Raw genomic sequence first — 27,476 nt, forward strand, 5'->3', positions numbered from 1 at the left:
AGAAAATATTTTGGTATTAATAGGGTTGACATTCAAAAATATGAAATAAATGCATGAAAGTTTGTCAGCTTATTAATCATTCCATTATAAATGGTGTTTTTACTTTCATTGCTCTAACATCTAACCACAGTTCATTGGCTAAAGGCCAAGCTAGCTTTTGCATTGGCATATTACCATGCAGTGTAGTTCTGTACTTCTCTTCCATTTATTAATGCTGCAGACTTCCTACAATTCAGGCTAAAAATAGATCTGGTTATGTGAAAAACACTGCATTTGTGCTTGAGCTGCAGTATAGAAACAAGAGAATTTTATGTGGACGGGGAAGAGATTCATGACACAGAAGAGTTAGCTGCTTATACTCTGGAAAAAAGCTTTCTTTTTGCATGGTTGTAAATAAGATTAGAGTTGCTATGTACATGTTAGCGTGAAGGATAAATTATATTTGTGGCATTGTCTCCGTATGTATGAATCTTCATGTGTATGTATTGTATGAAGGGAAGCTGATTTCTTGCACAAGGAAATCTGAAAACAGCACAATGTAGAAAAGTGAATTTTTAAAAGCAAAGGTGTATTACGGTGCTTTGTTTTTCAATATAAAAGGTGTTCTGATGTGTGGCACATGTTTTGAACTAGCTTCAAAAATTAAACAACTGAATATACACTCAACTAAAACTTCAAGTACACAACTAAATTTTTAGACTCATATTTTGGCCAGGCACAACCTCTCCTATTGTTCTGCCTTCAATATCTTCAAGACACCATTTGCCATCTCCAGAACAGTTCACCATGAAAATATTCCTGAACTTATTTCCAAGTGGTAATATAGCTGCACACTTAAAACTGTCAGCATTCAAATGCAGCCTCTCCGCTCCTGATCTTTTTTATAATGCTGTGATTTGTTTTGGATCAGCAGTAGTTTGAACAAGACAAACAACATAGTGGTTTCCATCTGAACCGAAGGGAGCTGCCAGGGACACAGGTGAAGAGTGATAGTGGATGCATTTTATAGTCAAAATGAAACGCAGCAAAACTGATAAGGTCTCATTGTTGCACAAATAGGAAAAGCTAACAGTTTGCATATCAGAAATATCAGGTGTTAGGATTTGACTCAGAACTGCTGAATAGTAGCTTGTTTGCATTTGGAGAAATAGAGAGGAAGGAAATATCAGGCAGCAACATCACACATGATAGTGATGGGTGATGGCAAACAAGGGAACCTTTCCTATGCTGTTTCCTAAAGATAGTGTTTGGACTAGCTGTGCTGGTGGGTTATTAAGGAATTCTGGTTACTAAATATCTGCACTTGGTAACAAAGAAGAGAAGAACCTCTTTTGAAGTGCACATCAGTCTCAGAAGTCACTTCTGTTTTGTTCTTAACTCAGTACTGTGTAAGAAATAAAATTGGCAATTGTGTTAGGAAAAGAGGCAGTAATAATGATAATAAATTGTAAGCCGTATGATTTTTGAACTATCTAGAGAAAATGAAATTAAGAAAGCTTTCTAATGTCATGTGCTTTGCACCAGGCCACTGAAACACAGTGAGGTAGAGCAACAGCTATGGGGTAGTTGTGTTGATTCATGGCCCATAATTGTATATAATAAAAAGAAAGAGATTAGATCACAAGACAAGGCTCAAATAAAACTATTTGATCCAAAGTGCTTAGTTCCTCTCCTTAGATACTGTAGACCAACCTTAACCCTCACAGTAATGGTGGAACTCCATCCAAATCCAGCATAGGCTGAAATCAATGGACCTGTTCCTATTTACATTAAAGTTTAATTTTGTCCTGACAAGCGCTCTGAAATTAATACCCAGTGCAATACCAAGTGTGGTATAAAGGATCTTATCATGCAGTCAACATGATGCACTTTGCAATATAATTTAACACTAATGTTAAATTAAATTACAAAGATAAATTTTATGGTCTCTCTTAAAATCATTTAAGAGCTTAATTCTGATCTGAGATGTGTAAGACAAATCTTGCCTATTGATCATTGACCATTCAGATGGCTCTCAGATAAGAATCACACAATATGATGGTCTGTAAGAAACTTTTTATTACGATACAAGCTTATGATTTGATGTATCGATCCTATTCTGCAGTTAGGTTCTCTGCTCAAGGAGAAGGCTGAAGCAGTTTGACCTTATTGCAGAAAATAGCAATCAATCTATGTAATTGGGATGAGGCTAGATTCCACCAGGAGGTCCATAAGAAAGGGCCATAAGCGAATTACTCAGCTTCTGGGTTTTCACAGCTCCCCAAACTAAGCCCGTCAGGAGAAAGATGAAACTTCTGCTGCAAGTCCTTCTGTGTTCATTAGCTGAACTACAGCGACTGGCCGCAGTTTGCCTCTGCTGTTGGGAGGCCAGGAAGATGTCCTCTTGGTATGGAAACCAACTGCCCTTTATTTGCCTGCTTTGCCATCTGGGAAAACAGAAAGGAAGCTGATAACCTCCACTGTTCACTTTGGTGTAAGAAGTAGAAAGAGGCATGAGCTCAGTGGCTGCAAACTATTTTAAAAACTCACAGGACTAGTATGATGCCATTGAAGGAAGGGTTTTTCAAAACATCTCCCATTGTACAGAGGATGAGCACAGTGACTAGGGAAAAAAGCATTTACTGGAAGGACATTCCTTACATGGCTCGGTAATGACAGGAAGGGTGAATAATTTGAAGTTGCAAAGTTCATTGCAAAGGGTCCAAAAAATGTAAAACTATTAAAAAACACTATTCAAACTTCAAAGATAGAAGTAGTAAATACAAACAATAAACCCCCTTTCTAAGCCCATTAACTTATAGATCAAAATAGAGAGATTAAGCAAGATCACAAGGCCAGTAAAAAGAGCTACGTTTTCAGAAAGTCTGAGGGGAAAAGGTTATCAAATAGGCTTAGCAGTGAAATACCAGTCAGCCTAAAACTTTTTTTTTTAATGCTAAACAGTATTGTGAAACAGGATTCATTCCAACACGTGCCGTAATGATGAGTGTACTGCCAAACAGATAACTAAATAAGTCATATATGTCAAACTTGCAACGCTAACATGAGTGCTTCCCCTCACATGGGGAAGGGAGAGCACATCTGTCCAGTTCAGCATTCATTAAATGGTGTCTTTAGTATGGTTCACACAATTTGCGATGTATTATCTAAAGGTTTCAAGAAGATTGCTTATGTCCAGCATAAGAAATGCTAAATTTGGTACAATGAGGTTTGAAGTTTATGACAGCAGCAGCAATGTATTATGAATGCTGAGAAGGCCCTCGGATGAGGTTCCCTTCAGGGGATGGTGTGCTTGGGTGTTTGCAAAGCATCGTAACAGCCATTCAGCAAGGACTGGGAAGTTTACAGCGTTGCCTTTTTGCTTACCGAGGTATTGAACCCTGAGCCCTTTCACTAGTCTGGGATGGGCACACTGCAGGGAGTGAGAAACGCGAGGTCCCGGATGGGATGCCGGGAAGGAGGGAGAAGCTTTTTGGGTGGTGAAGGAGGCTGGATTGATTGCTGACTGGGCTCACTGGCTCCGCTCGAGGCTGTTGCCGCTGCTGCCGCTCGAAAGGGCAGAATTAAGGGCCATGAGAGCTATCAAAGTTACCGTATTCTCCTGCGTTGTTCCAGAGTGCGGAGAGGAGAGGGCACTGGTGGATGCTGTCAGCTAACTGATACGTTAAAAAACAAATAGAGAAAGAGAGAGAAAGAGAAATGAAATCGTGGTCCAACACACTAATGAGAATTAGCTGCAGCCCTGGTGGTAGCTGTGCTGTGTTAAGAACTGTTTCTTTTTCCTACCCACTCATAGCATTTGGAAAAACACTTCTTTTCTTTTCTTTTTTTAAATTTGCCTTACCTGAAATGAATGTTGCTTCTTTCCAGTCTCACTGAGGCTGGAAATTGAAATGGCTGCAGATACAGAGCAGTGTAAAAACATGATGAGCTATGTAGCTTGGGAGCAATTGAGCAGCTGAATACTGCATTATTGAGAAATCATTCGCTACCTCTGGGTGTTAGTGAGAAACTGGAGAGTCCTAGACTGGCATTCAGGGCAGAGCATAGGATGAATAAACATTACTGAGTGCTGAGTGCTTACTAGTGAATCCAGCATGGACCTTCAGTAGTTGCGTGTCATCCCACTGCATCTTGCAGGGTTGGCAACACACAGAAAAGAAGGAGTGAATTCCAGGAGTTTTGTGGTGGAATTGATCTTATATTGTTTCCTAAATAACTAAATTACCAATGAAATGAATGACATTTTGCTTAATGTGCAGCAGGCAATCTGCATAGCAAAACAGCCTTATTTTCAAGTGACAACATGTGAGAGCCATTTAAATATATATCAATAGTCCTCACGGGACTTGTAGATAGCTACACGAAATTGTTGTTTTCAGTGCACCCTTATTGTTGCCAAATTCTCCTGGCTTAGTCTTTTCCCTCTTATCTAGCTGAGATAGGATTTGCTTCAGAATGGCAGGCTCAGTAGTTTGTGAAATATCTGTGTATATCTCTGGCAGTGTATGAATAATAAATAATAAACTGTAGATGCTAACGATCATTAATATTGCAAGTGTTAAGCTGGAAACTCTAATTCCTAGCTTCTTAGGTAATTACAAGTATAAATATTTCTTGACTCAGCATGGCAAGTAGGCACAAAACATGGAACCTTATCCAGTGAGAAATGATGGCTTATTAAGTATATCCAGGACCCAGTAAATCTCAGGCAATGGAATTTGTCCCAGAATCTGCTCTTGCTACAGAATTGTGCTGCAGAAACTCATCTTGCATTTTTTTTAAAGCTAACACAAAATATCCACTCCATATGGTTTTGAAGACATACTTATAATATGAGCCAAGTTCAAGCTGATGCAGTGCTGTCTCGCTGAGCCCTGAACTAGTCTAAAACAATTTCTTTGAGAGGTGTGATCACATTCATCTCAGTAAGATTTTATGCCAAAGCCTAAAAGCTAAAATTGTCAGTGACAGTTTTTAAACCTTTTCATTACTATCGGTTTAAAGTAAATGTATTTAATTTATGAGTAAATACAGTGAATGTGCCTATATCATATTTTCAAGCAGTTTCCCACCTCCTTCTGGATACCAAAAGCTCAATATTATTCCTTACCTTTGTAGCAAAACCAAGGACTTCACTCTGCTTGTGCACTGCCAATTTAAAAATCTTTGGCACAGAAGAAACTGAAAATATGGAGAGAACAGTAGTCACAGTAAACAAATCAGGGATTAGTCTATGGTATTGGACTACTTAGACTATTGGAATTAAGAATTACCTTTTAATTCTGTGCTGAAGATCCTGTAAGGTATCAGTAAAATAAACGATCCTTTGCAGACTGGATTTTGGCTAGTCAGGTTAAGTGAATTACTTTCAAATCAAAGGGGCTACTGAGTTTGCCGTTACTACACTAAGTACTGCAAAAATTAAAACTGGTCATTTATTTAGCAGGGTGTGGCATGTACTGCACATTGATGGTATCTGAAAAATTTCTTCCTAGTTTCCAGCCTCAGAGGGAGTGTGTGGTGGCTCTTGAAAAAGGGAAAGCAGGTAGCAAGGCTGGTATGCTGAGTGACAGGAATCTGAAAAACACTTATTTTGGCTTAAGTTCATCATGTAGGGAGGGAGCATGGATGTAGCTGATCCACTGAAATGCACTGATGGAAGAGACTTATATTTGACTTGACATACTGGGCAAGAGCTTCGAACAAAGCAAAAGCAATCCCCTCCAGAAAAAGAAGTGTGTAAAAAAAGCCTCTTTTCTTTTGGTTCATGAAAACCCCAAACATTTCTCATTTATATCTACATGTTTTTAATGGAAAACAAAAGCAGTTTTTAAGATGAAAATGTTCTGTATTCACATGTGATTCTTAAAAAGCACAAGCTATTTTGAGCAGTGAATTGCAAGCCGGCCAGTGAAAGAAGCAGCAATATGTTCCTAGGAAGTTTTCAGTCCTCCCTGTGTTCTGCAGAGGAATGATATGTACATTAATTTCGAAAAACAATCATGAGCAGAGAAATTTAAGCTCAGCTGTGAGCCTTCTTTCCCTCTTTGTGACTCCTAAGAAGGAACCACATTCAGGACCGCAGCAAAGCAGTGGTGTTTTGACACCGTACTGCTGGGAGTGCAGAGTGCTTGTGCTGTGCTTTGACATCACTCCTGGAAGCCCAACTTTCAGATATAATTCTTTCACAGTGGCTAACCAAATAGCCATATAGTGTCACCCTCCTCATCACTGATGTGTCAGTAACATACCAAGGACCTCTGGAAATACATATCCATAAAACAGTGGGTGGAGACATCTCAGTTCCTTTCAGAAATCCTGCCTCACTGAAGTGAGAGGGACCTTTCCCGGGAAGTGCACTGGGGCCAGAGTTGCACCAGCAACATTAACTGGCACTGTCCTCTGCAGAGCAGATGCAGGATATACAGAGGGAGGACTGCATTCAGCGCAGAGATTAAATGTCCCTGTGTTCAGATTTGTTAGTTAGTAGCTCAAAATCTTTGTGGAAGGATGAACCCTAAAAGAAAGCACTGAACCCCTTCAAGGCTGCACAGTATGTTCCAGGTACATCTTCACTATCAACATCCTACCTGAACATCATACAGTGACTAATTCTCCTATTGAAATGGTTTTTTCTCACTTTATGAAAGGTTGTAAATTTCTGTGAGAGCTGACTATTCAATAGTTTCCATAGTTTTCAAGTGGTTAATAAAGCCATTCAACCAGGAAAAGTCTCAAGTATCAAAGAGTTAAAACTAAATTTCAGTAAAACTTCAGGGAAGGCTCCTGTTGCGGTCAGGTTCCTCACTGGGTTGTTTCAGAAGAACTGATGTTGCCCCATCATGTATTAACATCTTTGTCAGCTGCACAACAATTAGATAATTCCATTTTTTTACTTGTGATTGGTGAAATTTCTCCTCATAGGGACCAAACAGGTCCCTATGTAACCCCTAGCCATTGGAAAGATACAGTTCTCAAAAATTGCTTCTTTTGGTAGGCTTTGGGGCTTGTTGGCTGCCCAGCACTTACTGACTAATAGGTTTCTTACTATAAAGAAACGGGTATGGTGATTATGCCAGCCTTGCCACAGAAGTATTGCAAGATTCCAAGTCCCACTATATTCTCTTCAAAATGCAGAAGACATTGAAAGGCTGAAATGATGCTGTTCTTTTGTGCTCTGCAGAAGAGAAGAGAAGAGGATTCTTAGCTGGGTCAGCTCTGCCACCTGCAGCTCAGAACTGGCAGCACCACCACATCTTCACAAAGAACAAACTTTCACTATAGAAATTGTAGAAATTGTGATGCAGACAGGAGAATTGACTGAAGAGAGCATACAGAAATAAAATTAGCCATAGAATACATAAACCTATGACATACAAAAGTAAGATGAAAGCGAACTTTCATATTGGTCTTGCTGCTATCAGAATATACAAGTATTCTCAGAACAGAATAGAAAATCATGTTAGAACAAAAATCATAAAGCTAAATCCATTCTTGGTGTGACTGGAGTGATCTCAGAGCTGGATCTGACCACTAACCTATCATAGCAGATTTTGGCTCTGCTGATTGAAGGAAATTGCATGTGGACCCATATTCGCAGAACCCTTTAGCTGCTGTCTGCAGTGCCTCCAGTATCTCCTCATATAACTCGCTTCTAAAAACACCGTTTTTTGAAAGCTATAAATGCTAGTCTTCTCTTCTAAAAAAAAAAGTCATTAAAAATAAAATAAATCAAATCCTTCCAGATGTGTTTTACTAAGGCGAGAAACCATGTGCTTTATTGTGTTCCCTACTTGCACTTCCCCGAGCCCCAAGGGTATGCCGTTACCCTTCCCTCGAGCTGGACCCACGCCCTGTAAGTGATGTCCATAGGATCCATATGGAGCTCCGTCAAAATCACTGGCACCCTGTACAGCACCAATGTGCACACATATATGTCCCAGCGTATGCTGGGCACCCACGAATACAAACTTTTTGTGCCAGTGACTTCTCTGCCTGTGAAGGCCTGTGTTCATCCGTAGCACTGAACCCAGCCCACAGCTATTCACAGTGAAACAGGAATGGTTCTGCGGTAGTAATGGTCAGATATTGAGATGAGTTCAAATAAGAAAGCACGACTGGAAACTAATTCTAATGATATTGGGCTAATAGGCACCATATGTGATTCTTTCAATATTTTTTAATACTGCAGGGAAAAAGTATATCATCTGTTATGATACTGGTTCTTGCAAGTATGTTTTAAAGCCTAAAAGACAAATAATTTTTCTTTTAACTTTGGACTTAGTTCAATTGCCCACACACTTGAGACACCTTCTGCTGTCTGAAACATTCGCTTGGAGCCTTGTGGCCTTCTGGAATAGCAAGAGAGATGAGCCAGCTCACCCCAGGGCATTGCAGCTGGCACCGGGCACCTCTGTGCAGGCAACTGAATCCCGCCTTTTCTCTTGTCTACATGGGGAGCTTGGGAATCTTTAACTGTGTCTCATCATGCATTGACAGTAAAGGTTCCGGATCCCCTGAAATGTAGAAATTATTTCTGTGATCATACACCATCACTACACTAAAAGTCTTTAAGGCATGTGTGTTTTCTTGCGTGATTGATTCTGAGCTGTCCAGAAAATGCTTGTAGAAGAGATGGGTTTTGTTGGTGTTCTAAGTATTATTGTTATTATTATAGTATTGCAGTGAAGATCTTTACATTTTAATATTATCCAATACTTGAAAAAGGTTTAAATAGCTATTTCGAAAAGACATCTCACAAAATGGGATTAGGTGATCTGTGGGGAATAGGCAACCTAAGCCTCAGGCTTCTTCTGTATGCGGATGAATGTAGGAGTATGTAAAACATTTCGTTAGCTTTGTTTTAAGAAGTCACTTTGCAAAACGATGCAGTCGGTCCAGCCTGCCAGTTATCCTGCTCACTGGCAGTTAAAGATGGCAGGTGCTTTTGGCCTGCTCATCTATTAAATATATCTTGTTCCTACATTTTTAATTTAGCTCTTTGCAAAAATCAAGATACTGATTGTCACTGGCAGATTCTTCAGAGTTAAGATAATTGGACCACGATCTTTTCCTCTTTCAGGGATTTGTTTTCGAGTCACTTTGGATTTCAAGTAGGTCTCAAAGGTCACCGAAAAAGGCTGTGAGATTTAATATCAATCATCATTAATCCAGCTCTTTTCACATTCATGTCCAATTCACACGAGCTAGATGCATTTAAAATGGACTTGTCGCTCTCGAGTGCAATACCCTCGTCCTGCGCAGGCATCCAAAGCCGACCTCACCACTTGCAGACTTTAGAGAGAGCCGTTGGCTGAGACTCGCCCAGCCCCGGGAGCAGCCGCAGGATCCCTGCGCGTCCCTCCCGTGCCCCGGCGCGGCGCGGGGGCCCTGGCGCTTGCCGTGGGGGAGCCAGCCCTGCAGGCAGTGCTGCCTTTTGGGTCAGTATTCAGTTGTAATCTTGTGCGTGAAGTGAAGCAGGTTGTAGTTAGGATTAGCATTCAGGGTGTCTAGCGATAGCAACGCCTGTGTGGTTGTTCTCAGTGCGCATTACGGTTGGCGTACCATAGGAAACGTCTTTGCCAGATGATAAAGAAAAATTTTTCTTTGTTGACAACAGTAAATACATACGGAGAAGTAAATGTGTCATGAATAAAGTGTCCCTAAGGAAATCTTGGAAGACCCTACGTATATATTTACATACTTTGGATCCAGACGCAGCAGAGCTATTTGAGTGTAGTGCTCTGTCCGGGCTAACTTAATTTGTTAAGAATTATCACATCTGTCTGTTTTATGCTAGGTAGTATCTGCTCATGGTGAAACAATTAGCCAGTGCTCCCAAAAACCCAGGCTTCTGGGAACCAGAGCATTGGTATACATTATGAGCACAGTATACACGTGCACACGAAACCCTGAGCCAGTACCTGCAGGGTTCGGAAGAGATTCAGTAAGAAACCAAACACAGCACCTCTTCCTCAGCATAAACGGGGTCCTAGCACACGCTTTAGAACCTCGTGCTCTTAATTTTTGGTAGAATATTGGGCCAGAGGGAAATCTGAGCCCAAAGTGCACAATCTGATAGTAGCTGTCTCTCTATTAGATTACCTTGCAGACATTTACTTACAAAAATCTATGTAAAAAGTGTATATATTAAAAAAAAGAGCCAATGTGGCAACTGCAGATTCCATTTCTGCACTTGGAAAAAGGTAATTCTGCATACCGGCTCTTCATTCTCCCCCCTGCTTTATGTTAGCTCCATTTTAATTGCTGTTAATGAAAGATTTGTCAGAAGATAGAGCCAATACATAATGGTATTTAAATGCTGAATTCTTCTCTTAGTCCTCAAGGCAGCTGCCTCTCAGCTCTTCTTTCTCCATGCTTGGAGTCCCCATCCGGATGAATGGGAGTGGCGTGCGCATGGGGAGGCTGGCTCAGGCACCCATCCGCTCTGCAGCCCTGAGGGAACAATTTGCCTTATCTCTCATATATTTGTAAAGGCATGGAAGGAAAACATCAACTGCTAAACTAAATCCAAGATGCTCCTTCAGCAAGACCTGCTAACATTATGTAAAAAAACCAGTTTCACTCAGAACAAGTGTCAGCTTCAGTTACGCTTTTCTAGAGTTTCCATTCTAACTTCTAATAATTTGACCAACTTGTTGCCTTTCTGCTGTTGGTAAAAGGCCAAATTCTCCCCTGGTTTTAAATGCATTTCTGCTGTGGAAAGTGACTCTAAAAATGGCATGCAGGCACCAGGTTTATTCTGTGTCAGCTACTTCCATATCAAATGTGCTCAGTCAACAAGTAAGAAACCTTTTCCCCCTATTTGTCAGCCCCACAAATGTCAGTTGGAACCTAGGGGTCAGTCTGGGTTTTTCCTTCTCATGTACAATGACCAGAAAACAATGCTTCTGCAAGCCAGAGTGAGCCCTCAATTACATGCCTGCAGTTCTGTAGTCTTCTGTGGCTTTGCCTAAGGTTTAACTGACTGGAAATGATTCTGTGGTGATAAACAGGAGGGAATAGAAACCAGCTCCCTCTGTTCGTTATGCTAGATCTGCCGTGCTAACAGGAGCAAAAAGCAGTGAACAGTGATTTTAATTATTAAGTGAACAGATAGAAAATATGTAAGAAGCCACTGTATTTGAAGAAGCAGTCTGCTTGAAAGTCCATGTTTTCAAAAATCTCCAGCTTCTACATAATAGAGTATTCAGGCTGACAAGGAAAATAAAATGCTTCCCTTCTCTTGGACATGCCATTAATGTGATGGGAAGAGAAGGTAGAGTTCTCATGACAAAAAGGGAGCAAAATTATTTAAGTTATTTTGCATGAAATAGCAAGATAAAAGATCATGTTTATAACGCTCATTCAGGAGAACTTTTTATTGTTGAGTGTAACAGGTCAATCATTATGTGTAGATTTTTCTATACCGTAGTGAGCCATAACCATCTATGAGCATTTTATTATTTATTAATTCATCTTTGCAGCTTTGACAATCAGACATGAAAGTTTTTTGCTCTTCTGAAGTCTCTGTAGTCTGAAAGACCAGAGTTGATGTTTATCTGATTTTTTTTTTTTAATACTTAAGGTAGTATTTATAGTGTTACATACTATTATATAGTAAATAACAAGATCTTTCTCCATTCAGAGTTTGATCCTGCTATCCCAGTGCAGATTAAACTGAGCTATATGAAACATACTCTGTTAGCAAGGGGAAAAAAGCCAATGTAATTTCCAGCTATGTAAATACTGAGCAACTGAGTCATTGCTTAGATGAACTCATTCTACTTTGACTTTTTCTTCCAGTTGTGTGTAATACTGGAGCCAATGCAAGAACTGATGTCAAGACATAAAACTTACAATCTAAGTCCTCGAGATTGCTTGAAGACTTGCTTGTTTCAAAAATGGCAGAGAATGGTGGCACCACCAGGTATGTTTGATTTCCAGTATTTTATTATTTTATAATTAAATGAATACAGAAGTAATGGGAAATTTTACTGCAAATCTACTGATAAAGAGAAATAATAAGAATTAACACTGTTCCAAGAGTAAGCCTGAAAATTATTCTGATGTTATATAATTTCAGTCTGATGCCACATAATGTGAAGCAAGATTTATAGATATGCACATTCAGATGGTTTCACTATGTATAGGATGTAATTTTATACCAAAAAATGTGTAGATAGAATGTAAAATGCCCAGTGGCTCCATTAGAATTCATAGTCTGTGTAAGTCAGCTTCCTGCTGTGACTCTGGAATTACAGCTACGATTCATAATTAGTTGTCTTTGAGCCTAAAATACTTTCACTTACAGCCCTGGACCTAATCTCCCTCCTCTTACACCCCAAAATAACAATTCGCTCATTTTCAGATTATTAAAAATTTGTATATTTAAAAGTATTCACGTGGATACCCAGGCCAAATTATGAAAAGTGCGGTTGTCAACTTTGTTCATTTCCAATTTAAGACAAGTCAGGTAAATATCCTGATTTGGTCTAAATTTTGAAGTCTCACAGAGTAATGGAATTGAGCTTGCCTTAACACATTCCCATGGGAAAGTCAGTTTTAAAGATGAAGCCCACATCAGAGGTGGAAGGAAATGATATGGTCTTTTTTTTGTATGTAATATTTATTTGTATGCAGTATGATGGCAGCAATATGGTAGAAAGCTCCCTTTATCCTTTGTCACTAGCAGTCATCTCGGGATGTGGCCAACACAGGAATAACAAGACCTGTATTTTTATTTAGCGCTGTTATTGCGGTGTGGTCTTTAGTAAGCTACACTGTCTCTTTGAACATCATGATAGTTACCCTGATGCTCTTATTGATAAGCTACTTTCAAACATATTTATGGATAGTGCTGGGAGAATAAACTCCATTGATTCTTTACACAAAAATGAAAGCAGATTCATTGGGTTTGGTCCAAAGAGTATTCTAAGGTTCATATGTTAAAGCTAAATTAACCACTAGTAGTAGGAGTAGTACTAGTAGTAGTAGTAAACATATGAATTTAAAACTAGATGAGAAAATATTTTAGCATTTCTGCTTATGGTTCATTCTAGTACATACTTTATAATATCTGCCATTTGCTTTGCTTCTTACCACTTTATTGCAGCAGAACCCACAAGACAACCGACAACCAAACGGAGGAAAAGGAAAAACTCTACCAGCAGCACTTCCAACAGCAGTGCTGGGAACAATGCAAATAGTACCAACAGCAAGAAAAAGTCAGCTGCTGCAAACCTGAGTCTATCAAGTCAGGTACCTGTAAGTCTCACTTTCCTTTTAGGCCTGAATCACTTACAGTGCTTTAATTCTTTCCTTATGTTGTAAAGAAGGTGCATTCTTGAGCCTAAACTATCACAGGCAAAAAGCGATCTTGCACAGTATGCTGTGGAAGCTGGGGAATTAGTGGAGAAATGTGAAGAATCCATTCTGCAGTGCAGTTCTAATGAATGACCCTCAAGCAGGGGATATCCCGAGGAACAGATGTAACTTTTCAAGGCCTGGGCCAACTCCCCTTCATATCAAAGGGAGTTTTTCCACTGGCAATGGGAATCAGATTGGGCCTCCTATTCTTAGATACAGTCTGAGCACCGATAGTGTCTTTCCAACTCCCATCTGCATCATTCACTGCGGAGCATAAGGATTGCAGACCTGAGCAGTCACTGGTCTGTCTACACCCTTGTCTTACCTCTAATTGGTGCCCGTTTCAGATGCTTCAGTGGAACAGGTTATAAACTAACTTACCTGCAGAGATTATCATCTCTTTCTCAAACCACCCCATTTGCAGAAGGCAGATCCCCTGAAACATGGGTGACAGTTTGTTTACCCTGCTAGCTGTAACTGTTGACATCCTAATTACATAGGGAAACACCTAATCATTTCTTGAACTGTACTAGCACTTTATCAATGTCATATTTATTGTCTTATTCACTGCATAGGGGTAATCCGACCCCCAAAAGTGTACTTTAACCAATAAGGAGGTAGCTCATATGTTTTAAAGGTAGGGGAATTAATTTGACATTATAGGAACTATAATGTGGTATCTGGTGAATAGCATGCGGGGATTTTTATTGGAAATCTGATCAGCAGATAAAAAGGGCTAGGCTTTTTTGAAGCCTGACGAAGCATATAGCTCTTCCATTAGCACACAGCGGGCACTTCCTAGAAAGTTTGACTACCCAGATAAAAAAGGGAATGGACTAATACCAGGGATATGAAATGAAGATTTTTGTTTAGCAACTGATTTGGCAATCCAGTAGTTTACAGCAGCTTTGGGCTTCAGTACATTAAACTCATATTTTCTCCTTGTCATATGAAAATTTTCACATGGCTCCCCTCCCTGGAGTCAGATTCTTTCCGTAATATAGGCATCGCTGGGCTTTTCTGGCAGCACAAAGCAGTCAGAAGGCCAGCTACCTGGTCCCCTGGTGGCAGAGACCACTCTGCTTCACTGATTGTGTCTGCCAAAACCACCCCTTGGATCAATACTCAGCCATATTTAAGAAGAAACAGCAATTAGGTGTAAAATTGAGCAACCAGCAAGTTCCCTGCTGTCTCCAAGTTTCAAAGACAGTAAAATCACTTTCTCTGTGCCCTGAGTTCAGTTCAGTAGAACCAGTATCTGACCCCCTGCTTCTCCTAAGCCTCCTCTTCCCTGGAGATATGTTGACTTTTGTTAGCTTCAGTGGTAGCCACGTGTACTCGTACATTTGAGTGTAATTGGGCCCTCCGAGAGTTATCTGTCACTCCCACTGATAGTGAAGCTGACTTTAAGCACACAAAGGCTACTCCTGCCTGATGAAGTAGTCAAGGCTACTCTTGCTGATGGTAATTATAGTTGTACATCTGAGACATAATGGTGGAGTTTACCATTACTTGAGGGATGGATTTTTGGTCTTCATTGACTTTCAGAATGCTGAATAGTGAATATTTTTCAGTATTGTTTGCTCAGTAGAAAGACGGTCCTAACTGCTTGGTATGGGGACCAAGTTCCATTTTCAGGACACTTCTTTTAGTCTGCACAATGGAAAATGCTTAGCTGTTTGATTTGTCATGCTAGCAGCTTTTCCCATCTTCCCCAAGGCAAAGGTAACAAACCAGATGGAACTGATAGTTGAGCCACCCTGTAGTGTAGACCCAACTTAAAATAATGTTAGCTCTAGGATATTTTGATGTAAAACTATTTAACACTTTTCAGTTAACTTAAATACAGAAATGTTGTGTTTCTTCAAAATCATGCATTCTTTGAAGTGGGCAACACCTTTCTACAGACATGCCACTGTATCTAGAGTTAGCTGCAGGTAGTAGTAACTTGCTTTCTGTTTCCTTGTCTTAACTTCACCTAAGAGCAAATCAGTCGGTAGTTAATGCTTGATTTGCTTTATATGCAGCAGGACATAAGATATCCTCAAATACAATTCAATGGTTTTCTACTAGGTAAAAGTTACATTTGGTCATAGAGCTTTCTGTGAATGGGACTTTTCTGCTTAGTAGAAATAAAACTGCTGAAAGCATTTTCAGTGTTAAAAGTGTTCTTCCCCCTACTATTAGATAAGAGGACTGAAATCACTGCACGTTCTGTCTCCAGATGACTCTCATAAGCAGAGCTAGTTTCACTTCTGTTTTCCCCACATCATTCTCTCTGGACAACCCCAGCAGTGAGCTCCTATACACACCAAACCTGGATTAATGTGAAGTCATCTACTCCGGATGTAAGCTTTTTCTTTTTCTCCAGTGATTTCATCCCAGCCAGCAAAGATAGTCTCTCTACCATAATACAGTCCAATTCCTTATTTCCTCTCACTTTAATATTTCTATTTTGGTTTCTCTTTGATAGTAAATGAATCTTTCCTTGGCCTCTACTTTAATCTTTCTTGGTTTAGGACATAATCAGTTTTGCTCCTGCAGTGATACTGTGTACACTCTGGCAGATGTGTGAACTTACCATACCCCTCATCTATGTTTCTCACCCATATCATTAGCTCCTCTTTCTATAGTGATTTCTAGAGAGGCAAATTCTCCATGTTCAGCATAGTGACCAGAAAGCGGTACCATCAGCTAAGACAAAGTTTGAAACTTCACCAAGCTTTGCCATTTTCTCCATAGTCCCTTCTAGATATTCAGATAAATACATTGGGCTAACCAAACGTTAGTAGCAGTATTTGTCACCTACACATTCTTCTTCAATAAAAGGAGGTTGTGCTGTGTCCTCTACAAACTTTCTGATCAGTTCTTCAGGCAGAGACTTTACTGACATTACAGAGACAAGCTGAGAAAATGAAACCACGGGGTTGTATTTCCATGGGTGGGTCAGGCTGGCAGTGCATCCTAAAGTTCAGCTGCTGAAGTCTAATCCATCAGTATCACTTGTGTCCTTTGTGTTGACTTAAAATTTATTAGCTCTTTGAATGTGCTGACACATTCTAATACATGTTTAATGACACAGTCTTCAACAGCATCTTAAGGATCTCTGCCAGTGGTGAGGTATGCGTCTTCCCTCTCATCAGTAATTTGAAAAGAGTCTTTCTCAGTCTGTCCTCATATCTCTAATTTTTATATTTCTTCAACCCTGCTAAATAAAAGACAAAGTTTTGCCCTTTTGATGGTCACTTGAGCTCTCTTGTACTCACTTTCCCTTGTAAATTGGAGGTTTCTCTGATTCTGTTATTTGTCACCCTACTGGTTCTGCACCTTCAGCATCTCCTCTTGTCGAAATGACTCTCCCTACCAAAGCCTCCGTTTAACACTTTTCCTACAAATTGGGAACTTTCTTTAAACAAATGTAGTTAGCCAGTGTGCTACATGATTGCACTGCAGAATTTGTGTGTTTAGGTTGCAGTTTTACACCTCAGTCCTCTTAGTTGCTCATTGACTCTTTTGACTTGAACCTATAGGCGCTTAGGCAGCGTGCTGTGGTGGCTTACAGCCAGGTGCCACTCAAGTCTCTCCAATAGTACAAATACAAAAACATTTTTCTCACTGGAAGTTTGCTTCTCTTAGTTTCTCATTGGTGCAGGCTAAGTTACTTCCAGTGCTTTCACAAAAACACTCTGGCTTTTGTTTAATGCGTTAAGAAAGCTGACAAAACAGAGATCCAGAATCTATGGTTCCCTCAGATATATTAGTCTCAGCAGATCCCAGTCATTTGACCTGCTCTCAGATTTGTTCATGATCTTGATCATGTCTGATCTTTGGAAGAAATGTTAACCTGTTGGGCAGAAACCTGAATAATTACCACTTTCCTCTTTGGTCTGACCAAAGAGCAAAGATGGGCAACACTTCACTGGTTTCCTCTCATGTTTGAAGCTAGCTGCAGTGTTTTCCCAAGTTCTTGCTCAGTTCTCAAGCCTTCTTCACAGGCTGAGATCGGATTTCTTTGCATTTTTCTTATTCTTCTCTATTTCAAATAAAGACTTTCTTGCAAGCCCAGGCCCTTGTGTGTAGACCACTGACCTGTGATCTCTGGATTACAGGTATAGGCAAGATGATCAAAAGTGGTCGGTAGCGCCATATCACTTAAATAATGCTTTCAGCTAAGTTTAATGAAAACCGTGCACACTGATCCATTTTGATCTATTTGAATTTGGAAATTTGACAACAATGCACAACTCTCACAAAGTCTAAACACGATTACTCTAAGCTGTTCCCAACCATAACCTTAGAAATGAATAGGTGTATTTTGCTTTCAATTACTAATGAATTCCTTGAGTGAAGTGGAGTGAAATACTGTAATTGTGAACCCAGTAAAATATCAGCGGTGTTGGAAAGAATAAAGCATCCCTACATTCGACTAAGTAAATCAGATATTCTTTGGTACATCCGGAGTCATAATTAGAGCCTCCTTGCACTCCTTCAGTGAGCTACATACCTCCATAATCTCAATTTCTCTTTGTAGTTCTTTATAAGCTCCTCAAAAGCCAAATCCATAAATAGAGCTGCTAATGTGAAAAGGAACACTACAATTTCTTACAAGTTTCGGAAACAGGGGATAGGTTTAGTGTCTTTTGTAATGGATGTTGTAGTACCCAAAGCTACAGTTCCAGGGCTGGAAGATTAGTGTCAGAAATTGCCCCGTGTCTCTCTCACAACTGTGCAGTTCGGGCTCTAAGATTTAGCCTGAAGGAGACAAGAGTGAGCAAATTGGTTGTTGTGCTTGAGGAAAAATATTCCAAACAAGACCAGAATGTCAAGTTAAGAGAGAGCACCGTGATGAGATGTGAAAGACAATCATTTAACTCAAGAAAATGTTTACTCTGAAACCTAATTAAAATGTCAGTTCTGTTTCTACAGATCATTTTTGCACAAATGTCAGGCTAGTGTTTTTATCTTGGAGGTAGTGACCATTGCAGGCAGCAATAGGGCTGTGAGTCATTAATAATTGTTGTGGTAATGAGCTAAGAAGCCAGGTTATCAGAATTATCACCGCTAACACAATTCCATAAAAGGAAGGAAGGAGGGAAAGAAGGAAGGAAGGAAGGAAGAGGTACCCTTCTTCTTTTGGCTTAGCTCTGAAAGATACTCTGGCTGCTAAAATGAGCACAACTTTTAGTCCTTGAAGTATAAGGCTTATTTGAACAAAATGATTGATAGTTTTGGATGTTTTTAATTATTTCAGGCTGGTGAGGCAGTGTTTGTGTCCTTCTGGAGCTTGTGACACTTGAGCTATAAACTAATCACTGTCACACACTGAGCTAGGCTACATATTAACAGCAGTGAAAATGGCAGGCATAGGTATGGGGAATTTTTCGTGGTCCACTCTGCTTTTCTGCCTCTGGACTCCAGTAAGACATTGTTTAGCCCTAGGATCATTTTTAAAATACCATTTTTAAAAATATATTTAAAATAACTAAAAGGTTAGTTACATAACTGAGCATAGCAGAGCAAAACTATGAAGTTAGGTATAAAGAAGATGAAGCCTGAGAAATGACAGGTCTGTTAAACAGAGGTATTTGCATTTGAGTTGCGTATGAAGTGATCTCTGTGTATAGTTTGTGTGCATCAATTTAAGTTTGGATGGCAATTAGGGATCTTGCAGGATGAAAGGTATGCTATACATGAAAGCTGCTATTGTGATTGTATTATTAAATAATACATATCTATCACCTAATGTAAAACATCCACTGCTTTATTTACAGTGCTTCACTGCAACCTTATTTTACTATCATGAGATATTCCTTGACCAAAAATGTTGTTTCTAATCACAGAGTAAATTCATAAGATTGAGTGACTACAGTCTAAATCTTTTTTAAAATAATCTAGTCAAATATGTGCTACCATAACTAGGCCATAGCAGTGTGTGCTGCCATGCAAGAGACTAGGGTTTAATTCTTGGATTCTGCTTCTCACTCCATGAGCAGGAGCTAGGAGCACTCCAGAGCTGCAGCCTCAACCCTGGGAGGGATGGAGCCTTGTGTCATTCAACAGCAGTGACCCCCACTGGCCAATTTAAGGAGAAGCATTGAGGGGCTCTAAAAGGAGTCACTTCCAGTCCTCCTCAGAGGTTGGTGGTCATTGCACGGGAACTAGTGAGTGGAGGTTCAATGGGGTTCAGTCGGTGGGGTCTTCAGCTTGCAGTCTGAGGAGCAGAATCCTCTTTGGGGAGGAAACAGCATGTGCGCTTCCTGAGAAAGTATTTGTGCCTGACATACTATAAGTGGCAGGATTGTAAAGACTATATATATATCTTTTAATGTCCTATAACTAATGCTGTGATATCTATCTTTTAAATAGAATCAAAGAAAACTCCACTAACCTCAATATAATTGCAGTTTAATTCCCAGAGAGAGAGAGAGAGAGACATATTCAGTAGCATGGAGAGAAATATAAGTGCAAACTGTCCTCTCAGTGGGTGTCACTATATTAAAGGAATAATATTTGCAAAGACTCTGAGAAATTAGAGATGGAAATACTTACAAGGTCATTGAGCATCTCCCCGCTGATGCATGCATGTTTCCTATCACAGATGGAGTTTTTCCCCAGTCCAGTGTTAGGTGACCTGAGCAGCAAAGCTATCGCTGTTCTGTTGGGATAATTAATCCTCAGTCTGCTGTTCTGAGTAACAGGAATATTGTCTGACTAGTGGAAGTTACATTTTCCTTTATTCAGTGTCATCTTAGTACCGTAGTTAATATCTCATCAGACTGGCCTAAAGCGATCCTCTTCCTTTCAGCACTTGTAGCTATTAAGCATGTTTACCCCTCCCCATCATTTGATCAATACAATACATATTTAATTCTTTTACCTGGCCTCCCCAACCAGCTATTCTAGGCCTGTTATTATGTTTGATGCAATTCCCTATGTTTCATCTAAGTCGCTGACCTCTCCCTGGTACGGCAGCACTCACAACTTGAGGCAGCATCTGAGGTCCATGCTCAAAAGCGCTGAAGTAAGAGCAACTGTTGCCACCTCGGTCTATGATTCAGTATTTCAGTCACTGTTGTCCTTTTTGCCTGCCGTATCACATTGCACGCTCAAATCTAATTTGCTGTCCTCTGCCAGGTCTCTCTTGTCATTACTGCTCTCGCAATACAGTGGGGTCAGGTCTGGATCAGCAGTGCAAACTATACATTTTCTGTTGTTTAGAGGGATGAAATGAATTAGAATAAACTTTCTGTTATAAACACCTTTGTCTTTTAAACTTCTATGTTGCAAAGCTGTGTGGTGATTTGATTTAAGAAAATATTTTACTGATATATGGAGTAGCAAAATACAGACAGTGTAAAGAAGAAATCATGTAACAGATTCCATCTACTCAAATTTTTCACATAGCACAGGCTGAAACTGTGATTTAAACGTTCTCCTGTAGCATGTCAGCCTTTGCTAAGGGATATCAAGAAACAGTGTAAATACAGGCAGTGACTTGTATGGTTTCATAGTGAATGAAGTACATATCTGATTAAAAAAAAAAGTCTTACTATATGCAAACATGTGTCTTTTGTTTGCTTTTTACAAATGCTTTTACATTCATAAGCAGGAACAGATCCTTTAGACTATGAATCTGTTGTTCCCTAGGATTCTTTGAAGGGCTTGTTAAATCAGCAGGTACAAAGCTAGACGGACATCTGGAATTACTGCACTTTTACCAAATGTTATCTGATGCCCTGCCACCTGAGCTGCATGAAAAGATGCATCCCACATATTTCTCGTAGCGGTTAGCATAGCAAGCAGGTTTCCCTTTGAACAGGAAGAATGAGAGGGCTCTCTGGCTTTGCACCTTTGCTTTCCAACCTCAAGTTTGCACCTTTCTATCCCATGCTGGTGAGGTTTTTGCAGCAGATCTGTAATGCACTGGAGTACAGTAGGCGGTTTACTTGTTTTCATGGAAGGACAATTTGTACTTAAAGCAGTGATTAGATGAATTCTTTCTTTCTTGCATGCTTCAGTTTTTGATGACTACTAGCTTCATCAGTGTAATTATAATTAGCACTCTTCATCTTCCTTTTACGGTACCAGCTGGACAGATTGGTCCTCTTACTGCACAGATTGGCAGCGGGGTTGCCTACATGGAGTTAGGTGACAGGCACCATGAAATAACAGATGGTAAATTCAGAGCTTGTTGGCAATCAGCAGGTTTTTACTAATGACTTAATTAGCTATGCAAATTGTCAAATCAGTGTGAACATTGTTTTTATCGAAAACTTTACCTAAATTAATTACCATAATTAAGTAGCAGAATGTCAAGTATATTGGATGCGTAAAAGGGCTTGGCTGGCTAAGGATAAGAGAGTTACCGTCTTTATTAGAGTGCTGTGCTCCACATTTGAAAAGTCTGAGAATAAGAAATGTGGTTTCTTTTAAACTAGTTTTAAAATAGGAATATCACAGAGTTGCAACTGAGCTGCACCCTGATGCCTTTCCAAATAAAATGGCTCAGAAAAGAAATACTGGATAAAGGCTAAACATTTCAAGCAGGAGCTTAAGCCAGTTTCGCAGCCTGCTTATTTTTTTAAAACACATGCACATTTTTCAGTCTACCTGCTTTTCAGTTCTGGGGTTTCTGACATCCAGAGCCATGAGCATGCAACTAAGAGGAGTGTAACAGTTTTTCATGTAAATTAGAAATGAAGCATAAGCCTGTCTCCTGGTTCCTGCTATTCAGGAACTTCTAACTCTGTTGTACAATTATCACAAAATTAAGACATGCAAATTCTCTAACATGATTTTTTTAAGTTGATTTTTTCTCTCTCAAGGTTTCCATATAACAAATATTGGGTGCTGTTCACAGGATGTGATGGTGGTAGGAGAACCAACTCTGATGGGAGGCGAATTTGGGGATGAAGACGAAAGGCTTATCACTAGATTAGAGAATACACAGTATGATGCAGCAAATGGCATGGATGATGAAGAAGATTTCAACAATTCACCTGCACTGGGAAATAACAGCCCGTGGAACAGCAAACCTCCTGCTAACCAGGAGACTAAATCTGAAAACCCCACACCACAAGCTTCCCAATAGGTTATTCTGCAGCGGTACCCACTGGAATGTATGTCAGTGGGTTATTAATTACTGTTTCACAGCATTCTTTAAAAAAAAAGAACAAAAATACCTTTCAACAGATACAGTATCTATTTCTAAACTAAAGCTCTCTGATGTTTTTTTAATTAGGGAAAAATCATGTATAAGCTTCCATATACATTTCTTGGAAGCTTTCACACACAACATGATACTGGCACTGACCTCAATTAAAATAATTGAAAATTATATAGCATCTCATGGCAAATTTCTGACAACACATTCTATTGGAGGGGTTGTTTTTTTCCTCATCAAACAATGGCCATATTTTAACAAGTCATCAGTGCTCAGGATCTCATTAACATAACTATGTAAAACTTTTTACAATTGTAAAATATTTTCTGGCTTTTCAACTTGCACCTGAAATTTCTTGTTTCAGAAAAAAAAATCAGCTTTTAAGGAAAAGTAATTTAAAGTAACTTTTGTTCTTTAACTTTTCTTTCATTGGTTAATCACTTAAAGGATCCAGCATCTTTAATTTACATTTAGCTGATGCCAATAGATACTCTTTCCATCATTAAATATAAGTGCTGAAACAAGAAATGTCTTTTTTCATCAAAGACATGAGAAATATTTTTATGTGGAAAAAGACACCCAGTCCTATGAGAGTTTATGCTTTGTAAAATTGCTGTTGATCCAGATATTTTAAAGCCATGTAATCCATTAACTTTGTGGGCAGCTTAATAAATCTAAAACTTTTGTGTTTTTATTATTGTATCTGAGTTGGCTTTGTTGTTATTTCTTTTCATAGTATATTTCTTGTATAATATTTTTGTAAAGCCCTCAAAACATTTTTTGTTTTACTTTTTTTTTTTTTTGATTCCGGTGTATTTATGTGAAACTTTATAAAAGAAACTAATTTTTTTCATTTACATATTAATATGTTCAACTCATCATGTAAAGACACAGTGAGTCAGTGTGTTATATAATACAACTGTATTTTATGTATGCTTTGCCAATAAGTGTGCCAATAAACCGTGTTAACAAATGTGCTCTTCCATAGTGCATTTACAGTCCTTTGCATGCAGGAGACGTGCCCGGGGGCTTGATGATGCAGCAGGCATTTTTGGAGTCAGGGGCTCCCTCAATCACAAGCCCTTCCCAGCAGACAGGAGAGGCTGGAGTTCAGGTGTGAATCGCTTACGGCTCAGTTTGGTGCTGAACCTGCGGGGCCTTCCCTTTTGTGCGGGCTCGGGATGCTTTTCTCTTGATTGGAACCGTACTTTTAATATTACTGCCATTATAAAAGCACCCAGAGAAGTCCTAGGGTTTTTTCTGAGTGACTGTATGCTTAGAAGTCACTCTAGGGAAATGTGTCACCGAAGTGTGTATACATTTTTAAGCATGCATTTTCTGGATGTGATTCCACCAAAAAGTGTTGAAACCACCATAAAAGAAGCAATATAGGGCAAAGCACCCTGCCTTGCCACTTGGTTCTTCAGCGGGAAACAGCCCTCGCACCTAAGCAAAGCACCTAGGCTTCCAACCGAGGGATCATGCTGCTGAAAGCAAAATCCCTTTTTAGTGAACTGCAACACCCTCGATAGGCCCCTCAGGAAGAGTGCCAGAAAAACGACCATGCAGGTTCTCTAGGAACTAGGCCCTCAGTGCAAAATGTGTCAGCTATAGGGTAGGATTTAAAACTAAATAAATAACAAACATGGACTGAGTTTATCTGCATAGACAACAATGTAGCTCCTTCATAACACTTGCAGGATGTAGGAAACTGTAGGTCTATCAATCAGAGACTTTATGAGCACTGATTTTTCAATGTAAATAATTAAATTCACACTGTATTCCATTAAAGGATCACTAGCTCCTATATAGTTGCAATAACATTACAATTATACACTGTAATTCTAATGTTCAAAACCACTAATCATTCATATTACATTTCCATGAGCACACTCTAAAAGGCGTTCCTTATTATTAATCTTTCAAGACTGGCACTACTATTTCAATTCTTAAAAGATTTATGATGTCATATTACTCCTGTTGTTTCAGTAAATAAACACAGGAACGTTTGAAGAATGGGTAACAGACTCCTTAGAGTGCTGTCCTTGAATTCATCTGGAAGGACACTTTTTCGATATCTCCTCAGAAACCCACTCTGCGAGCTATCAATCCATCCTATTGTGGTTAGGGTGAATAACAGATGGAGCTAGTTGTTTTTATTTATTCACTTATTTATTCATAAAGAAAATGTCCAAATGGGCTAGATTAATGAGGTGGTTGGATAGGTTGAGCAGCTGACCGTGCAGGCTTCATCGCGACTTCCCTCGTCCCCATGCTGCGGGCAGTGGCATTGGCTTTCCTCTTCGTGTTTCAAATTACACGCTTCAAGACAGATCCTGTAATCTTGTGTCTCTCCCCATGTGCTTACACCCTGTTCTTGGGAACATTTTCCCTACCAGTAGAGAACTGAGGTACAACATCTACATTAGGTACCAGATTTTATGCCTTTTGGCTGTAGGTTCCAGTGAAATGACGCTATGTTTTACCAGCTTTTATGTGCTGCTTTACCACCTCACGCAGAGAAGTGGGAAAGGTGAACACAGATCACCGGTGAGCTGAAGCAACAAGTTCCTGGGAGCTGAGGTTGCTGCCTGAAAAATGAAAGCTTGAAACTAACAATTAATTTTACTGTAATCTAATCTCACCACCCACACGAAGACTGTAACTCTTTTAGAATTGGGACGGAAATAATGTTGTTGACACTTTGCTCTGGGGAACTCTGCAATCATTAAAAGGAGGAAGGAAACTTATCTCATGATGCTGAAATGCTTTCAAAGAGAAAGCTCCTTTTTGTTTTAGCTAAATGGAGGGAAATACTGGCCCTGAGAAGCACCCTGTTAAATCAGAGGGAGGAAATTCTGGGAGTTTACTTAGAAAAGCAAGATCATATAATTAGTAAAGTGACCAAGAAAGAACACTGATAACTAAGCTAATTGCTGTTATAAAGGACTTGGACCATATAAGACTCATAAGCAGTGGTGCATTTTGATTATATTTTGAATAGCTTTGTTTGGGGAATTTTTTTTCTTGGGTCAGCAAAGTCCACGTCTCAGAGAGCATCCAAGTCACATGTGTCTCCAGCTGGTCTCACCAGCTGCCTCTCCTGAGAACACTTCAGCTCTCCTGAAAGTGCCTCCTTTCTCCCTTTTCACAACAAGCAGAGGTACGTGAACGTAATAACAAAACAGGACAATTCAGGTTGGAAGGGACTTCTGGTATAAATAGAGAACTACTAGAGGTTCAGCTAGTATTTGTATTCTGGTAGCATAACAGAGCGTCTGTGAAAGTCATGAGCAGCCAGTTTGTAACCCTTGTCTTGGAGGAGGTGAAACTTTTGCACACTTGGGAAACCAAGCAGCTCCCATCCTTGGGGAACTGGGCAGAAGTGCCCTTTCCTGGAGAGATGCCAAGGATAATCAGTCCTGAACCATACGGAGGGGGGGAAGAAAAAAGGAAACTACTGAATGGAAAGGCAAAATACTGAGCATTAACGGGTGTTCCCTAATAGCAGGGTGGAGAGGGGTTCTTTGCCCTAGCATTTGCCACAAGACACCATTAAGGAGCCTAAATGATGGAGCTCAGCCATAAGAGTGGACTAAATTTTGCAATTTCATGGCCTCCATGAAAATCCTATTTTAGCAGAGACAGGATGAAAGAGAAAACATGAATGATTGATGTTGAAGGAAACCCAGTTTGTGCCTAATATATCGTGGAGAAACTGCTAATGGAGACTGAATAGTCCTGAAAATATTTCTTGATACTGCAACTCCAGTCAAGTAGTCCTATGGTGATATACAGCATGTCCAAATTAAAGCTGCCTTGGGGCACAAGTAACCCAGCAGCTGTTTTACTGAGTAGAACTGGATGATATGTATGTTTTTTCTAGCTTTTTGACAGCATATTTTTATACAAGGCTAAGGCCTGAATCTTCTACTGTATTAATAGGAGTTATTGAATATTTAACATCACATAGAACTGATATTACCCTAACATATCACTATGCCTGTATTAGGAAATCTGTTGGTATCCCAGTACTGCAGATTGGCAGATGGTACCTTTAGATAAAGAGTAACTTACAGAAGTCTGTAAATTTATGGACCATGCGGCTATGTCTCATGAAAAGCTAGTAATTTCCATTGAATATTCACACTATTCAAATTTGTTCTAATTTAGCACGCTGTTTTGACAGCAACTAGTACCAGTTGCTTCCAAGGAAGAAGCTTTATTCAGAACAGCCATGGAGCAAAATAACTGCAGGAGCATTTCTGCCCTGACCCAAGGAGTTGCTTCTGAAATAGAAAGAATTACATCCCTTACATCAAGAAATAATTTTAGTAGGTATATGGGTAATCCTAATCCCTAAGCACACTTGAAAACATCATTATGCACATGTACAGAGCAAAGATGGCATCAGAAATAATACATTTCTGCATATTGAACTGAATGCTACAAAAAGCCTCCAACCACAGCAGTGCACAAGCACCTCAGGCCTCTCCAATTCCCCCCCCCCCCAAAAACAAGGCTGTGCTGCTGTTGCCTTTACAGAGAGCAGGGTCAGACTGATAGGTGTCAATTAGGAAAAGCAGATAAATGTATCCCCAACAAGGCAGGTATGTGATGCTGCTATGGCAGGTGAGCGGGGGAACAGGCTCCAGGTGAAGCTGGTGCCCCGGGGCAGAGCCGGCTGCCTATGCCCTTCCTGTCGGATACTGAAGCTTGGCATCGCTCAGGTCTGTGCTCAGTGCTGGAGGCTGTAATTCCTCAGGCTGCTTTTCTTTTCTTTTGCTGTGGGTTTTTTTTTTTTTCTGGTAATTGCACTGTTATCTAGGATATAAATATTTCTCAGGTGTCTAGGATCTTGCTAGGTGCAAGCTGGCTTGCAGAAATGTCATCAGAGCTGGGGGGGAGGGGGAAACCCACTATTTTATACTATGCAAAATGA

General features: G+C 39.8%; 1 protein-coding gene across 14 annotated transcripts in view; it reads left to right on the top strand.

The window, feature by feature from the left end:
* Window positions 1-23,517, top strand: part of LDB2 (LIM domain binding 2) — a 213,793-nt gene extending 190,276 nt beyond the window's left edge. For 2 of the 14 annotated variants that reach the window (XM_064511395.1, XM_026122048.2), the window contains 4 exons: window positions 11,809-11,932; window positions 13,118-13,269; window positions 19,365-19,507; window positions 22,232-22,353. In XM_064511395.1, coding sequence (XP_064367465.1) covers window positions 11,809-11,932; window positions 13,118-13,269; window positions 19,365-19,469 — 381 coding nt within the window. In that variant the 3' untranslated portion in view covers window positions 19,470-19,507; window positions 22,232-22,353. Of the gene's footprint in view, window positions 1-11,808; window positions 11,933-13,117; window positions 13,270-19,364; window positions 19,508-22,196 lie in introns of all 14 variants that reach the window. The other 12 variants (XM_064511397.1, XM_026122050.2, XM_064511392.1 and 9 more) reach the window with 9 other exon arrangements.
* The last annotated feature ends 3,959 nt before the right edge of the window (window positions 23,518-27,476 follow it).

This window comes from Dromaius novaehollandiae, chromosome 4 (assembly GCF_036370855.1).
Source record: "Dromaius novaehollandiae isolate bDroNov1 chromosome 4, bDroNov1.hap1, whole genome shotgun sequence".
In the NCBI taxonomy this organism is placed as follows: Eukaryota; Metazoa; Chordata; class Aves; order Casuariiformes; family Dromaiidae; genus Dromaius; species Dromaius novaehollandiae.